Genomic DNA, 18321 nt, shown 5'->3' on the forward strand with positions numbered 1-18321 from the left:
TGATATGCATTTACAATAGGGGAAAAACCGCTATCTACTACAGTGTCAGCAATTCCCACTGTGCTAGTATGTACAATTTCCTAGTGAAAGGGTTTGAAAAAACAAAGGATTCCGTCATCTGGCACCAATGTCCAGATCAACAAGTGCATAGACCTGACTGGTTCCTCAGGGCACTAGCATTCCTGAAACATCAATTAAAAATATTAGAACAATGAAACATAATTTAATGAAATATTTTTTAATAATTTGATTCTAAATGTAAGAAATTCTGAGTAAATTGAAGCTTCATGTGGAATCTGCTCATGGGTTGAAGCTTTACTCGGAATCTGACCAAATCTTATAGTTTGGATTATTTCCTCCTACTGGATTTGGCAGGGGCTGTTCTTGTGTACTAGCATATCAGACTACTTAGATCTTAAATGCATCATCAACTTCCTGTATACACTTACACTGTAGCACAAGTGGGTTTTGTACAGTGTAGCAATAAAGCAAAGCTTTTAAGAGGCTTGTGCGCTGAACTTCATCTTCCTCATTGCTTTATAAAGATCTCTGATCTCTGGAAATACCATCCATAAAATTCTACTGCTATAAAATTACTTATCTGTTGTAACCTGTACAAGCAATTTTCAAACATATGTTTAGTCACGGTATAAAGTTAGCTGCAGCCAGAATATTCAGATAGGTCAAGCTGAAGTTAAATCTTAGAACCCTGCCAGCTCTCCCATGGGAGCTTCCTTTCCAGAAAAAGCCCCTTGAAGGAGGGCTAGAGATTTAGAAGTAGATACAGCTGGAAAAGGGGAGAGAGGGTGACACTCGATCTTCCTCAGTCAACAGTTGTGCCCAGAACGCAATCTGTGTTGTCCACACAGTTTCAGTGTTCTCTCCAGAGAACACTTACTGTAACACTTCTCGCTGGTGGGGCAAGTTGGAAGGTTAAGAGATACTCTACTGCCAAAAGGCTGCATGAGGAAATAGGTGCTTTGAGGTCAGATGCGGCTTGAACTCCAAGGTATCTGTGAACACTGAGACGTGATGTTCTAGCTTTTCTGAGGGATTTCAAACCTTCTTACTGACAGGACAGGACATAAGGAGAATCCTGAGACAGCTAAAGGCCGTTTCTTTCTCCTGGGATAAAGCAATCTGGCTCACTTGTGTAAGGAAGCTTTCTTCTGGAAAGTGAGGAACAAACTGGCTCAAAAAACTAAAAGCATAACCTAAAAATCAAGTAAGGCTTCTTTCTCCTTTTCCCTGAAGATGTTCCAGCGCCCGCCCCACCTTTCTCTCCTTGAAGGAAGCTCTCAACCCTGTTCACTGGTGTAAAGCCACTCCCAAGCCTCATGCCTTACTGAAGTAAAATAAGCCCGCAGATGGGATTTATCTTGCTTCCTGCTGGCCTTTATTTCCAGCTGGGGCCGAAGGGCCGAAGAGCGCCCCGCACTGGATTTAGCCCTATTGTGGGCTTACGCAAACCTCATGAAGTTCAGCAAAGCGAAGGGCAAGGTCCTGCACCTGGGTCTACGCAACCCTCAGTGCCACTGCAGGCTGGGAGATGAAGAGATCTGAGAGCAGTCCTGCGGGGAAGGACCTAGGGGGCCTGGTGGACGAGGAGCTGGGCACGAGCCATCAATGTGTGCTCGCAGCCCAGAAAGCCAACTCTATCCTGGGCTGCATCAAAAGAAGTGTGGCCAGCAGGTTGAGGGAGATGATTCTGCCCCTCTACTCTGTTATGGTGAGACTCCCCTGGAGTACTGCACCCAGCTCTGGAGCCCCCAGCACAGGAAAGATATGGATCTGTTGAAGCGGGTCCACAGGAGGCCACAAAACTGATCAGAGGGATAGAGCACCTCTCCTATGAAGAGAGGCTGAGAGAGCTGGGGTTGTTCAGCTTGAAGAAGAGAAGACTCTAAGGAGACCTTATTGTGGCCTTTTAATACTTAAAGGAGGCTTATAAGATGGGGAAAGACTTTTTAGCAGGGCCTGTAGCAACAGGACAAGGGGTAATGGTTTTAAACCAGACGAGATGTTTCAACTAGATATTAGGAAGAAATCATTTTTGCTGAGGGTGGTAAAAGACTGGAACAGGTTGTCCAGAGAAGTAGTAGATGCCCCATCCTTGGAAACATTCAAGGTCAGGTTGGATAACTGTCTGGAATGGAACCCTGGCTGTCATCCCTATCTATAGCTAGATACTTTACTGGGGTAAAGCTAAAAATAGTTTAAAATAAAGCGTGGATGTGGAAAAATCAAGGCTATTTGAGATCCTAAATAACTTCTGAATATGGTACTGAAATTGTTTAAATAAATTATTTTGGATGCAGAGAAGATTTTGCTCAACTCATCTGGGAAAGATGGAGAGAGACTTTTTAGTAGGGCCTGTAGTGATTGGAGAATGGGTAATGGTTTTAAATAGAAAGAGGACAGATTCAAACTAAATAGAAGGAAGAAATGTTTTATGATGGTGTACCTGCTGGCACCATCTGGCAGGGTGGTAAGTTTATGAATTTTAATGTAGGTGTTATAGGTTAAGGTATAATACTGTGTTTTTGAACCACACAGCATATTTCATTTAACTGTGATTTAGTGGTCCTGCCTTTGCACCCTAGTATCTATAAATAAACCTAATACAGATGGGGGTGGTGAAACAGTGGAACAGGCTGCCCAGAAAGGTGGTAGATCATAGAATGACCTCCATTCCCCTTGCCATGGGCAGGGACACCTCCCACTCTGGTCTAGTGCTGCTCAAAGCCCAATCCAACCTGGCCTTGAACACCTCCAGGGATGGGGCATCCACAACTTCCCTGGGCAACCTGTGCCAGGGTCTCACCACCCTCATCCTGAAGAATTTCTTCCTAATGGCTAATCTAAATCTTCTCACCTTCCAGTTTATGCTCCATCCCTGGAAACAGTTAAGGTCAGTTTGGATGGGGCTCTGAGCAACCTAATATGGTATAAAGACATCCCTACTCGCTGCTGGGGGTTTGGACTGGGTGGCCTTCATGGTCCCTTCCAACCCAAATTATTCTATGAGTCCATTGAGTGCATTACAGTAACAGACCCATAGGGACGTGTCAGAAAGGCCCTCATTACAAGACATTGAGATCCTGGTGTCCAGAGAAGGGCAACAAAGCTGGTGAAGAGTCTGGAGCACAAGTCTTACAAGGAGTGCCTGAGGGAACTGGGGTTGTTTAGCCTGGAGAAGAGGAGGCTAAAGGGACACCTCGGGTAATCTACAGCACCAGAAAGGAGGTTGCAGAGAGGTGGGTGTTGGTCTCTTCTCCCAAGTGGCAGGCGATAAGAGGAGGAATGGTGTCAATGCACCAGGAGAGGTTCACATCGGACATTAGGAAAAATTTCTTCCCTTGAAAGGGTTGTTGGGTACTGGCAGAGCTGCTCAGGGAGGTGGTTGAGTCCCCATCCCTGGAGGTGTTTAAAAGACTGGATGAAGCACTCAGGGCTGTGATTTAGTAGCAGGCAGGCAGGCAGGCACCGCTGTCCTCGATGACCTCAAACCTCTTTCCCCATCCAGCCATTCCATGACTACCTTAAAGAGGCGTTACCATATTTATCCTCACTACACCCACCGCCCCAGGCCCAACACGTGCTCCCGTAAATCCCCGCGTACAAGCGCACAGCCCGCCCGCCCACAGGCGCATGCGCGGCGCTGCCTCAAGGGCGGGAGCGCGGCCCGGTGGCGTGAGGCGAGGCGGTCCCGCCTCTTCCCGTTACCCGGGCCCGCGCGGAAACATGGCGCAGCGAGAGGCTGATAGCGCCCGGCGGCACCGGCAGCGCCTGCAAGGTGCGGGGAAACAGCGGCCGCACAGGGGCGCAGGGCGGGCGGGAGTATGAGGGCGTGTGAGAGTGAGTGTCTGTGAGAGTGTCTGTGTGCGCGTGTGAGAGTGTCTGTGTGTGTCTGTGACTGTCTCTGCGTGTGAGTCTGTTTGTGTGAGTGCCTGTGTGCGTCTGTGTGCGCGTGTGAGTGCCTGTGTAGCTGAGTGAATGTATTTGTGCGTGTGTGAGTGCCTGTGTGTGTCTGAGTGAGTGCCTGTGTCTGAGTGTGTGAGTGCCTGTGTGTGTAAAAGCCTGTGTGTCTGTGTGTGGATGTATGGGGAGTGTGTGTCTCTGTGTGCGTGTGTCTGTGTCTGCATGTTGGTGTCTGTGTGTGTGCGAATGCCTGGGTCTTTTAGTGTGTGCATGTGTGTCTGTGTTTGCATGCCTGTGTCTGTGTGTCTCAGTGTGTCTGTGTGTGTGTCTGTGTGTGTGTCTGCATGCCTGTGTGTGCATCTGTCTGTCTGCATGTGCGTGTGTGTGCCCATGTTTGAGTGTGTCTGTGTGTGCATGCGTCTGCATGTGCATGTGTGTGCCTATGTCTGTGTGAGTGTATGTGTCTGCATGTGAGTGTCTATGAGTGTCTGTGTGATTGTGTGCGCATCTGTGTGTGTGTGAGTCCAGGCGTGTACATGTGTGTCTGTGTGTCTGCATGTGTCTGTGAATGTCTGTGTGCCTGTGAGGGAGTGTATCTGCATGCATCTGTCTGTGCATGCATGAGTGTGCGCGTGTGTTTGAGTGTCTGAGTATGCACATTTGTGTGTGTCTGTGTGAGTGTCTGTGTGTGTCTGTCTGAGCCTGCGTGTCTATGTGAGTTTGTGTGCGTGCGCTTGTCTGCATGTGTTTGTGTCTGCATCTGTGTGTGTGTCTGTGTCTGAGCATGTGTCAGTGTGCTTGCATGTGCATGTGTCTGTGTGTGAGTTCCTGTGTGGATCTGTGCACGCATCTCTGTGTGTGTCTCTGCATGAGTGTGTGTCTGTGTCTCTGTGTGTGTCTGAGTGTTGTATGTCTGTATGAGTGTGACTGTGTGCACACGTGTCTCTGTGTGTGTTATTCCATTGGCTGTAGTACAAAAAGTGCAGCATGCTGTGTTTTCCTGTTCCATTCTCTAAGTTGTTTTTTCATTATTTGTTACTATTTTTACTTAAATAACCACTTTGAGGTATGCATGTTTGCCATTGCCACACGGATGCTGCCTTTTGCCTCAGCAGACCCCGTGTGCACCTGTGGGATCATGCTGACCTCAAAGCAAAAAATATGTTAAAGCAAGTAAAACTGCCAGCTCGTCCAGCCGGCTCTGTTTCATCTACGGGTTTCATCATCCTTTCGCTGCGTTTCACAACAGTGAGGTGGCAGCGTGACCCACTCGGAACGCGTTGGCATTGTAGTCATGCCACCCATATCCACGAATGAAAATACAGTCCTGGCATGTTTTGTGTTCTTCAGGTGACCAAGACTGACGCGCCCTGCTGGCTGTGCTCTCTCCTGTCTGAGGAGAGAGTCTTTTGATACATACATGCGTACCCACTCTAGTGTGGAAGCAGGGAGTTCTTGCTGTTTATTTTTCTGTTTAGAATTCTTTATGTGTATAGGCTGTGTTTGTGCCAAATAGTGTATTGCATGTGGCTGGTCAGACTGGTAAAAATCTAAAGTACAAAAGAGGCCTAAAATGTAGTTGTGTTACTCTACTCCAGTGACTTACTCTACACAAGAAATTAAAGGCTGTTAAGAACTTATATAGGCATTTCCAAGAGAAGTCTGTTTATATGAGTGTAAAATATGTGTACTTCCCAAGTCTGAGAACTATAATCTTTATATCCCGGGCTGGGCTGAGTGTTTACATGTTTTCTCTTGATGAGCGTCTGCCCTGACTGGCTAGTGGCTGTGCCTGCTGCTCTTTCTTAAGAAAAAAAAAAATCTGCTAATGAGCATGTTTTGAAGTTCTGTTGTACATACTGAAGATTTAACTTCAGGTTAAATCACTAGTTAATTAGGCTGGCATATTTCTGGCAAACAGGAAAAAAAAATGTATGGCTTACTTTGGTTTGCTCTATTTTTCTCTTCACAAATTTGTTTATTAATTGAGGCTTAAATTATTATTGGATCATAGAAGTCAATTTCTATGAGATGTTTAGAAGTGTAAAAACTTAATATTTCTTTGAAAGGTTTCAGGAAATGTGAGTTCTATGTCATATATGTTACTGAAAGCATTATTGGAAAGATTATGTCTGTAGAGAGCATACCTTAGCCTTTCCTTATAGTATAAGTTTGAAATCTGTGGTAAGATGTGAGCATTTTCTGTTGTTGTTTTGGTTTGGTTTGTTTGGTTTTTTTTTAATTTTGTTTTTCTTTAATTTCAGGGAAAGCTGAGGCGGAAGGTGGATCAGCTCGGACATCACTTCTTATTTTAGTGTCCATCTTCTTATCAGCTGCTTTCCTTATGTTCCTGGTATATAAAAATTTCCCGCAACTTAGCGAGTAAGTATGTCAGGAAAGATGAATATATTTACTTTTCTTTCAGTATCAAATTATAGAGGAGCCTACATGGCATTAGGTGTATGAGTTAATTATAGACATACCCCTATTCTTTTTAAAAGGGAGTTTGAGTTTATAACCCAGAATGTCAGGATACAAAGGTTGATATTGAAATTCTGACCAGTAGGATCTGTCTCAAGAGAGTTGTACTTGACCTAGGGTTTCTGTTGTGCAGTTGAAATTTCGTGTTTAGAAAAGTCACCCCCAGTCACATGAGCAGTTGTAACTCACTATATTCTTAATTTTCTTCAGTTGAGGTCTGAAACATGCTTGATTAGGGCTAGGTTTATTTTGAAATTCCTTGAATGCTGGTACAACTGGAGGCTGTCATCAAAAGGGGACTTCTCTCTTTCTTCGTTTCTAAGCTTCATGTTCTCTTTTTCTCCTTTTTGTTGCATCGAGCACATGTGTTTGGAAGGTGGATAGTTTGACAAGATGGAGTCCTGCTTGTCTGACAGTTTTTTTCTTGTAATAGTTAATCTTCTATCTGATTAACTTGCTCAACAAGTTCAGTTTGCAACAGTCCAATCACTTAGTCTAATACAGAGGAAGAGAGGACACTCAACTGGGCTGCCCAGGGTTGCACCAGATTAAGGTGTGACATGAGACTTTTGCTCTTAAAGCTAAAGCTTTCTTTGTTTGTGAGATAAAGCTCTGCTGCTCTTGCTGTACTTCAAATGTTATGACCCTAGCATTGAGGCAGTTACAGTTGTTTTTGGCTGAAAAGTTGACCGCTGTTCAGTTCCCAGGGTTTGGTTTGAGTAGTGATTTTTCATCAGTACTTGGTAAGAAAAAAAAAATCCTAGGAACGAAGCAGATTTTTCTAAAAAATTTCATTACAATAAAGATTTTCAAAGACCTGAATTGAAGATTTTCTAATGTAAAACTGTGCTGTAAATAGTAAGTGTTCATCTGAGAACATTATCAGAACAATAATTTTGAAGTTTGTTTGCTGAGGTTGTAGTTTAGTGATGTAGTGTATCTCATTATGTATTCAATAAGTAATGTTACTGTACTGTTTGATTTTATTTACCACTATTCCTGCCTTTTTTTGTTTTTTTTTTTTTTCCAGAGAAGAAAGAGAATGTATAAAGGTGCCTAGAGATATGGATGATGCAAAGGCCTTGGGAAAAGTCCTTTCCAAATATAAGGACACATTTTATGTTCAAGTGTTAGTGGCTTATTTTGCCACATACGTTTTGTATCCTTTTTCAAGGGCTATCTTGATGGAGTCATATTGTAGTCATGTAGTCATATTTCTCTGAAAAAAAAATGAAAAATACAAACATAAATTCTTGATCATGGATGAAGGTGGCTAACATACATACCTAGGTGTGTTTATAAATAGACAAAGATATTGCAAAGTCTTTGAACTTAAAAACATATGTGTGTTTCAGTAGGCTTTTTAGACTGCCAGAAAGGATTGAGTGGAAGGAAATCGAAGCACATGTGTAGAGTAGTAAATGCTGTGGGGTTTTACAATGCAGCTTCACCTTGGATGTGTCTGTTATTTTTATTTTTAGCTTTTACATTATTTTTAGCTTTGATATTAGACATGGTCTCATTTTAGTGTTATGCCTACTTTTTAGACTGCAAACTGAATTGCCAGTTAGAAATTACTGTTAATTTTAATAGAAAACTGAGACTACTGCACTGCTCTTCCTTTAGACAGTGAAAAGTGCCATGTAAGGGTGGTTTGCAGAATATTTTACAACATTTCTGCCGGAAATGTTTTGAGCCTTCTTTCATATCTGTAGTGCTCACATTCAAAAAACAAATCTCTATTTCCTTTTAGAGAGAGCTAAATTTCTGAAGTACTTTCTGCCTAGGGAGACACAAAGACTACCTGTGTTCTGCATTAACTTCTTTTTCCTGGGTGCTGAATATATTAATTAATCATTAAACAGACTCTTTACTGTAACACTTAACTAAATGTTAATAACTTTTAAAAGCTGTATAAGAGTTCTGTTTCATAGTTTAATGCAAGAGGCTTTTGTAACTGAGAAAAACCATCGGCGAATGTGCTGTTAATTATCCTCTAGCTTGTTTTTTTTTAGTTCACAAAGGCTAGATTTATGGAGAAAATTAAAATGTTCTATATATTACAAGGAAGTAGAACAGAACTGGCTGCTTAGTAAACTACTTTAGCAGCTGGTGGGATGACATTTAATGTCTCTGCAGTAGACTGTGATTAGTTGACAAGCATGTTACTGCTATCTCAGAACCTTGATACTTGTTTAGAAAAAGCTGTGTTGGTTCTAACGGACTTGAGGAAGATTATTTGCCTTTTTGATATTCCAGTTATTCAATTCAGGTGAAATAACTTGCAGGTTCTTTTTGCATTATAAGATTTCTGACCAAAGTGGGCAATGTATCGTGGTTTCATAATGCCTAAGCAAGCCTTAAGCTCAGCAGCCTCTTTGCTTATGGTACAGAAACTTAATTTTTGTCTTTTTGAAAAATCCAACTGAAATTGGTGGTCCTGTATCCTAGTTATCTAGTGATTGCACCAAGCCTATTTGTAAGGAAGGAGTAGTCGCTTTCATACACATCAGTCTTCGATGAAACTGAGTAGTTGTGGGCTCAGACAGTTCTGTGAACTCTATTTAGAGAGAATATCTGAAACCTGCATATCTGTAGTCAACAATATAAAACCACAAGTGTGTGTTGCCTGTAATGTCACAATAAATCCCCAGTGTCAATTATGGCACAGATAAACAGAAAAATTACAGCTTTTATTATCTAGTGACTTATTTTTGTATGTAATGATGAGTCTGTCCCTTGTTTTTCTGTGCTCGGGCTTCTTGTGCAACTCTGCAAACAGATTCTGAAGTAAAAGTCTTCAGAGGCTATGCCTATTTATATTTATGCTTGCCAAATTATAGTATGTATCCCAAATGCTTATAAAATTAAGAATTGGGTACCTTTTTAATAAAGGTTTTTTCTTAACTAAGATATATCCAGCTTGCAAACATTTGCTATCCCTGGGTCTATATTCCTCAGTATCCTGTCAGGGTTTCTCTATCCTTTTCCACTGGCTTTATTTCTTGTTTGTCTGGTAAGTACGGAAAATTGCGAGGACATATATTTCTGCCCATTTGGAATACAACCAAGCATCGAAACAGCTTCCTGTTTGCATCATGAGAGTCCGAGTGAAATAAGAGGCACACTTTAAGTTTCTGAGGAATGGATCACTTCTCATTCAGCTGTGTTGTGGAAATGGTGTTACCCACAAAATTCGCTGTAGGATTGTGTAGTGATCCAAAACACTAAACTGTTTTTCCAAATTTTCTTAATAGTGGAGGCATCTGAGTGTGAATCAGTTTCCTTTACTTTAAATTTCTGTAGCATCCATGACAACCAAGCTGTCGTTTCAGAATGTGGTTACTACATTTTTACTGCATCTGATTTAAATGGCTTAAATACATTTCATAAATTAAGCTTCTTGGGTATGTTATTGACAAGGTTCAAAAATGTCATGTACAAAAAATGCAGCCATGATGAGCTTCAGTACCTAAGAGTGAGATAATTGAGGAAGTGCAGAGGATCAAGCTGATGAATTTTCAAGTTTGAACCTCTTTCATTCCATTGTGCCCCTTATTTGCAAAGCTGTTAGTGTTCAAAATCTTAAAAGTGCTCAATATTATCTTATAAGTAATCAACATTGTCTGCTTTGAATGTTAAGACTGATCAAAGTGCTCTGGAAATAAAGGAGATGTCTGGGATCAATCGTATTCTTTGGGAGTTTGTCTTTTTGAGGAGAGCCCTTCAGCTTCAATGGAGAGCTGCATAGAAGCAGGCTCTGTCCATCCAGTGTAGTTAATAGTGATGTAAGGCTAAGATTAATTGGAGCTTCTGCTCTTTAGTTGTTTTTTTTTTTTTCCCCCCAGTGCTCAGGACTTGGAGCTTCATTCTGCTACATGCTGTCATACCTCGTGGGACGACCTGTTGTATACAGATATTTGACAGAAAAAGCAGTAAAATGGTCAGAACAGGTAAAGTTTCTAGAGATGCTGAAATTTATGATGGAAAATATATAGTGGAAAATGTATGGAAAACTAGGAGCTCTGATGCTAATCTATCTAGTTACAAAGAAAGGATTCTGACTCCTTTCTGATGCTGTGTGGTTACTTCCTCTAAGTGTTTTTAAACAATGAGGAGTATTCCTGATTTTATGGTATTCCCTATGAGGAAGTTGTTTTTACCTAGGAAGGGTTGGCAACTGATAACCCCTTTGGTTTAGCCAATGTAAATAGGAAACCTCTCCAGTTTTAGTTTGAAGTAATAACTCTCTAAGCATCAGAACTACTGAAAGCTGAGTTGCTGGTTTTTATAGGGGGAAGAAACCCCATTTCTGCATGTATGAGTGCAAAACTGTAATTGAAGATGTTATTGTGAGTGGAGCATTCAGAAACCTCTTACAGTATCTGGTTTCAGCAAGTATTAATTGTCAGATTAAGTTAAAGATTTACAATACTAAATCATACTGTGATTACTATTTGACCTCATGCCTCTTCCTTTGGTACTCTGAAATATGTTAAACCAGGGTTTTTTTGGCAAGTATAAAGCACAACTTACTACTGTACTCTGTTCAAGGCTTTTGAATTGCGTAAAAATATTTTAAACTTGTTCCTCATTAGATAATATGTGGAGCTGTGTGCGGCACAAGTGACCTTATTAAATAATACAGCAGTATTTTGGCTCTTGGCCCCATCTTAATATCATGGTGTAATCTTGAGGCTATTCTCTTGAGTATCCAATGGTTACCATTTCCATTAGTAAAACTGTATGTGTGATTTAAATTATGTAATTACATGTGCAGCTCATATCTCACTGTTTCCAGGTTAACTGGATTATATCATATATATGCATTTTGTGGGCTAAGATATTTTACATGCAGGATTAATCAGTGCTTAAGTATTTGTTCTTCACTAAGATTTAAAAAAACCACAGTGGTATTACTGTACTGATTTTAGTGTTGCAGTTAAAACTAAAGTTGGGGGAAAAAACATGGTTGCAACTGGGGTAAATCATTGCATGAGATTTCAAATGGAATCAGACCAGACTTGATTTCAACTGCTCAAGGCCAAATGAACATGCTTAGGCTTAGAGAAGATCTGCCAGGATAGGCCAGAAGTGATGGATGCTTTTGTATCCTTATTACTTGGTTTGAGGTTACAGTTCTTGTTTGAAAGGACTGATGTGCTAAAGCCAGTCTGGAAGGAGAAGAAGCTTTGATGTAGTACTAGTGGAAAGAACTGGGCTGTAAATAAAGCTGAGGCTGTTGTGGTTGCTCCTGGGTAACTGTTAATGCTAGGTATTCTAATGTATTGGTAGATAGGTTTTGGGACTGTGCTAGCAGCAGCCATCTGATGAACTTCAGGGCCATGACCTGGGCTAAGTTTCCAAGTGAGGAATACAGCTGTGTTTGAAGTTTGATCATGAGTTAGGACAGAAGGAGTTTGGACAGAATGAGTTTAGGAACAAGCTTCGTTGCTAGTGCCTGCAAAGACCTTGGGAACAGAATGACAAGCTGGCTGTGTTGACTGCACTGCAATTAGACAGACAGAGATTGCTGCGTTAAAGTTAGGATTAGGCCTGCTACTGCCCTGAATTACTTGTTTGTGGTTTAAGTTGGCCAATTCAGACGTAACATCACCGTGCTCTACCACAGACTGGTTCTTCCAGATGAACTTCGGAACTACTTAACAGGTGAATCACTGATGACTCAAGGAAGAGTCACTCATTGTTTAACTAATTTTTATGTTTGTAACTTGTAGATTTCTGGCAAATACACGTAGAAACCCTCTTAATAAAGCCCCAGTAGTAAAATAATACTACTGGGGTTTTTTTTCTACTGTTTTTTTTTTACTGATTTTTTTTTGTTTTGTTTTGGCAGGTTGAACGACACAGAGAACACCTCATTAACTACATAATATTTTTGAGAATAACACCTTTTCTTCCCAACTGGTTTATCAATATAACATCTCCTGTAATTAATGTACCATTGAAAGTATTTTTCATTGGCACTTTTCTAGGTAAGAATTATGGCTAGTGAACTGCTGTTTAGGGATAGCCAGAAGAGATGTTATTTGCTGGTCTCTGTATACACTTTTCAGCAGACATCACCACCTACTGGACACCTGAAAGATCACAAAAGAATATTTGATTTGTGCTTTGTGGTCGATGGGGCTTATAGCATCAAAAGATTTTAGTAGTCAGGACTATTCTGATGTGCTGGATGGGAGGTAATGAGCCCAGGCTTAATTACTTGCTTAAGGAAACATACAGTATATGAACACTTAATTAGGAAATTTTTGTTCAGCTCTGTGACTATAATACATCTGTGAGCTTTTGTAAGCTCCTACTTTGATCTCAGTGCGGTTGTGTGAGGAACATATGTGACTTTGATCTGAAGCATTGTTCTTCCATGTCTCTTCATTTTGTTCATTGTAATATGTCTTCCTAGGAGTGACTTCATAATTTAAGTACTGTAGTACTAAACACTTCAGTTTTGTAATGGCATATTTTTACAAATACTGTTTAATGTGATTAGGAAATAATACATATTTCTCCTTTATGAACTTAAATAAAATCGGTTTGTAAAGGCACAATCTGAAATCTGCAGAGTCAAAAAAGCAGAGATTATTTTCTTAGTCTTCTCTGAGTTGGCATTTAAAAATACTAAAAATGACGTAAACCCAGTTCTTTTGATATGGGTTTTTGTCTTTTGAGTTTGTATTTACACTTAAAAAGAAAGAAAGAGTACAAGGCAGCAAAATCTGAATTTTTTTTTGTGTTAAAAGTTGGAAGACTAATTGATGATTTTTTAGTTTTGTTTTTCTTCTTGCTGACAAATTGTTTTCTCTTCCTTTGCCATTCTGCCCTTCTAATTCCCTGGTCCAGGTGTGGCACCACCGTCTTTTGTAGCCATTAAGGCAGGAACAACGCTGTACCAACTTACAACAGCAGGGGAAGCTGTTTCCTGGAACTCTGTTTTTGTTCTCATGATTCTAGCCATTCTCTCCATCCTGCCAGCTGTCTTCCAGAAGAAACTGAAGCAGAAGTTTGAATAAGGATCAAACTGGACCAGAATTCCTCATGCTTCATCTCAGGATCAGCACTTCTGATATTTGTATATTTGCTTTTCTATTGGATCCTAATCAATTGAAGGGGAGGCTGGTAATTGATAAGAATGTCTTTAAATGAAAACATGGCCTAAAATAGAAGGAATTGCATTCAGAAATGTACTGCATATAGTTTTGTAACCAAACCATCAGTGTTTTACTTTTGGAGGGTATGTGTGGGGCCCTCAGGGTGAGGTAAGTGCAAACACAGATGTAATATTTTGCTCTGATTATCTGCAGAGCAGAAGTTGTAATGTGGGCAAACTACAGTTAGTGCTTTCTAAAACTTGCAGGAAAAAAACCTTAATTATTCAGTCCCGTTTTGTAACATTCTCTCTATGCTTACATGTAATCTGGTCTAAGTACATTTCTCATCAACAAAATATACATATATTTTGCCTTTTGGAATTTGAAAATAATAGCATAATATAATAACGGTGCTCACCGAAAAACAAAGTTTTTTGGCTGTACTTTAATTGCAGTGGTATTCTCATCCTGATGGTTTATTTCTATTTATTAGTGCTGTGTGGATTTAAATACTTGAACCTACATCTGCTTTACTAACTGGATTAACATAGGCAAAGTATCAATCATTCCCTCTTATCCTCTGTAAAGTTTTATTCTGGGAGAGGATATAGGAAGGGAGAGAACAGGTTAGAATTTTTATCATGGCTGGCTGATGATTTTTCAAGTTCTAATTTTATTTTTTTAATGTTGATTATTTTCCCACTATTTCACTTGCATAGATTTATCCTGCCAATTTAAGAAAACAATCGTATAGTTATATAAAACTCTCGATTGTCAAGTGATTAAAAAATATATAACCTTAAACAGCGTAATATTACAATTTGTTGAGCAATATGCAGAGTGTAAAATTTTCCATTGCAGCTCAGTTAGCTAGAAATGTCCGATACAAAGATTGGTGCAGTTCTTATTAGAGAGCTGATTCCAAATAATGTTCAAAGCAACAGGTAACAGAAGGCTTTTATCAGTGTAGATAAAATTGAAAGGATGATTCCATTGTCTGGCAAGTCAGTAACTAGCAATGGGCAACGAGCTATGGCTCACCTTTAAGGAGAAGTATATATATTCACTCAGTAAGGTATATACCTCCCCATGTATGCTTATAGCTGTTGTAGTTTGTTGTATTGTCAGTGGTATCCCATAAAATGAGGCCCTGAACAGCAAGGAACTGTGGTGGCATTTTAAGTTTTATTCTACTGAAACCAGTGCTGCTTATGTGCTTTAAGTTGGTGCCCTCAATGTACTGAAATGGGAATTGCCACATTACTGTATGCTCCAATTCAAGGGTTTATTTGTCTGTGTCCTCTTGTTAACTCATTACAGGATAGATCATTGAGATGTAAGAGAACAGTTCCGTGAATGTGATAATATGAAAGGTACTGGTACCTTTAAGGAGTTTTGTTCTTTTTGTAACATAATGTTAATTGACTCCTTCATTTCATCACAGTATTACATGTAAATATGTAGTAAATATTACTAGTACACTGTTTGTCTTTTATTTAAATCTGGGCTGCACAGTAAATGGTATTTTTACATAGGTATATAAAGGAATTCATATCACTTCTGTTTGCTGTTTACTGTAAGATTATCTAGCTTCAATAATTGTTTTGTCATTTGGAATTTACTATAAAAGTGTACTTTACTGACATTTAGAACTGAACAGTGATTATTTTTATTGCTGCAGTTCTAATCTCAGAGGTCATCTACCCAGGGGATTTATTCCATCTTAAACTTGAGTGCAAAGTCAGCTGTTGTGAGCAAGTGTCCCCTCGAGTATTAAGCATGAAGTCACTGTAGATTTACAGCCTACTTTTCTGCATAGTTAATTTTTCATGCAGATGAACTCTCAAAATAAATTACTTTTTACTTACTATCCAGTGGCTTTTCTCAAAATTTGTCTCAATTTCTGATCAATAACAGATGCATTTGTAAAATCCCTTCTTAGGCTGTATAAAATAAATGTTTCGGTGGAACTCTGACACTAAGGAAGCAACTGCACTGTTTCAATTTAATGTGAATTGTACTATCACTTGACATTTCCACCAAGTTATATTTCACTATGTAGATGGGATCAGGTCATGTTATTGAAAAACCTGTTGTGTTTCAGTGGTAGGCTGAGTTCCCGTCACAGTGGCTAAAAGCTTTAAGACCTTAAAAAGGATCAAAATAGAGTCCGTTCCCTTTGCAAAACCTTAGCGTTTGGGTTTTTTTTTTTTTTAACGTGTTTGTTCTGTGTTTATCTTCAGCTGCCAATGGCCTCAGGCAGTTTCCTACCCTACAAGAATGACTTCTAAGGGTTGTGAAGAGTAAGGATGACCTTGTGAAAACAGTAAAAAAGCACTGCGCTGTGGAATGCTCCACTATCCTACTCTTTCTGTTAGGGAATCCAGCAGGTGACCCAAGAGATAGCCATAATATTTTGACAGGAAAATGGTGTCTGCTATGAAGCAAACTGGGAAAGGGGCAAGATGTAGCTTTGTTTTTTAATTGCAAGGAATTTTGAGCTGTTAGGTGACCTGTTCATCTTTTGGAGGTTTTTGTGATAGCTGCATGATTTCGTTACTGAGTGTCTTTTGCCATTTGATAGTAAAGCTGTTGTATAAAACAGGAAACATTGTACTTTTGAGTACAATGAAGCATGCTGAACTTCCCACTAAGATATATTTTTCATTAATCTGTTAGAAAGGGATGAGTTCTTTAATCGGTCATTAAAAATACCATTTTAAATTAAACTGAGCTGATTACATCTGTAGATGAGATTAATTTTGTTTCTACCTTTATTTCAGAACACCTAGGTAAACTTGACTTCCTTTTGCATCTGAAACTTAATTTCTTGCATACAGTAGTAATTTTGAGAAGGTTTTGCATTTTGAACTGGAAGGCAGTTGGGTTTAACTTGTTTTATAGAGCTATTTGCATGATTTTATCCTTTTTTTCATGATGGAAGGCTTATGCACTAAAGCTATTATTATAGCTTCATTCACTTTCCATTAATGTTCTGTTATGTCTAGTTTATGGATTTTTGTTTTGCCTTGTATAGAAAACTGATGTTGAAAGCTTGCTGGAAGGTTAAGACAAAAGAAGTTAAAAAATGACATGTCTTTATTCAAAATGCTTGTGAACTATACCATTGTGCAAGGTCAAATGTTTTTTGTTACCAGGCAAATGAAGGGTTTTGGATGTTGTTCCTGAAAATCTTCATCATGTGTAGTTTCTGTGATTAACTGGTTTTATGATAGTAACTAAAATGCAGTGTGGATTGCTCTGCTTTACATTAGAAATGGAGTACGCTGCCTGCCTCATGCCATGCAGTTTGCTCTGGATAAAGCTGAATGACCAGCAGAATCAACTCAAACCAGGTAGCTGATCAAAGACTGAAATACCCAGCAGCTACTGCAGGTACATCCTTGCAAATGTAAGAACTAGCTGAAATACATGCCATTGTGAAAGTTTTTGTTGCAACAATGAAATTCGTACCACTAGTGTTTTGCACTAGGAATGTGGTAAAAAGGAACAAAATAGGAAATGCATTTCTTTCTGTTTCTTGGTCACATTCTTTTCATTCTTTCATTGTTACATCTGTGGAGTGATAACTGGGAATTTGGAGAGCACTCAGAATCATACCATCTGTTCAAATTCTTCCATTCGAAATTGAGTTTGGTGCAATGAATAACTCCTGTCCCAGGAGTGCTTCATGAGAACCTGTCCATTCCTTAGCACCCACTACAGAGAGAGTACCAGAAAGGGGAAATCTAGCTATCTCTCATAATGAACTACTTTTCATAATGTGGGACAATCTCTTTTGCAATATTATAGAGTAGAGTGTGGGTTTTTCCCCCAGGAGGCTGAAAAAAATGCAGGTCAAAGTATAGAAAGCTTTCCTTCTGTCATAAATAGTGTGAGGTTTGTGCACCACATATTTTAGTGTGACGGTGTTAAGAGGGAAATGAAAGAAGTTTTGACAAAGCAAACTGCAAATTTCCCTCAAAGAGAAATTAGTTATTATTTTTATGACCAATTGATATCTTGCAATGACACGTTTCTGTCTAACTTTCAGCTGGTGGCTTTATGTCTCCAGGTCACCCAAACTGAAAGAAGTTGTGGCCTTTTAATAATGACAATTGATACAAATAAAAGCAACACATGTTTACTAATATACTGTAACTCCCCTTCCTTTTTTAAAAAAATCTTTCACCTAATGTAATAATTAATGTTTCATTGTTTTATAGTGCACAAGGAAGAATATGGGTCTGGATTATGAGAGCCAAGTTCAATGACTGGTGTAGAACTACACGAGAGGCCTCATAAAAGCTCCTTTCCACAGATAATTTTCAAAAGGCAGAGAATTCTGCTTCTGCACATCTCTAGGGCTTCAGTGATATCTTCATAGCCTTAAAATGTTAGTAGGTTCTGGAGAAGAGAATGTGCCATAGTGGGAAATAGCTTTTAAAATCCTGCTTTGAAATGAAGATCTCATGTTATGGTCATAACTCCTGATTTTTTTTCTTTCACAACCTAGCTCTTGAGCAGTTGTATCCAGTAATCTGGAATTTGCTGTGTTTGCTGTACTTAGAAGAGTTCCATGCCATTAAAAAGTATTTTGAGCAGATCACTAAATCATTCTTATATTTGACTAGTTGTTCTGCGTTAAAATAGTTTCCTACAGGGTCCATCCCCAGGGCAGGGGCTAGAAGGGCAGACCCCAGCTGGCCTGTCCACTGCCTTCAATGAGGGGCCAAGGGCAGCCTTAGCCAAGAGTCTCAGTCATAGAGCAAGTCTGTAGCGATGAGAGAGCTCTGAGGTAAACCAG

At 39.7% G+C, this 18321-nt stretch overlaps 1 protein-coding gene across 1 annotated transcript; it reads left to right on the plus strand.

Annotated features, from left to right (window-relative positions):
• Positions 1-3637: 3637 nt before the first annotated feature.
• On the plus strand, positions 3638-15384 carry TMEM41B (transmembrane protein 41B). Its single transcript, XM_009571800.2, has 7 exons — positions 3638-3796; positions 6186-6303; positions 7433-7561; positions 9325-9418; positions 10251-10355; positions 12260-12398; positions 13267-15384. The coding sequence occupies exons 1-7, from the start codon at positions 3652-3654 to the stop codon at positions 13434-13436; spliced, it is 900 nt and encodes a 299-aa protein (XP_009570095.2). The 5' UTR covers positions 3638-3651; the 3' UTR covers positions 13437-15384.
• Positions 15385-18321: the final 2937 nt, after the last annotated feature.

Source organism: Cuculus canorus, chromosome 5, assembly GCF_017976375.1.
Source record: "Cuculus canorus isolate bCucCan1 chromosome 5, bCucCan1.pri, whole genome shotgun sequence".
In the NCBI taxonomy this organism is placed as follows: Eukaryota; Metazoa; Chordata; class Aves; order Cuculiformes; family Cuculidae; genus Cuculus; species Cuculus canorus.

Excerpts from the sequence above, each read along its gene's own strand:
- TMEM41B (XM_009571800.2), top strand. The coding sequence starts at position 3,652 with ATGCGCGGCGCTGCCTCAAGGGCGGGAGCGCGGCCCGGTGGCGTGAGG. Across the intron at positions 6,304-7,432 it reads AATTTCCCGCAACTTAGCGA|AGAAGAAAGAGAATGTATAA; the intron begins GTAAGTATGTCA and ends TTTTTTTTCCAG. Across the intron at positions 7,562-9,324 it reads TATTTTGCCACATACGTTTT|CTTGCAAACATTTGCTATCC; the intron begins GTATCCTTTTTC and ends AGATATATCCAG.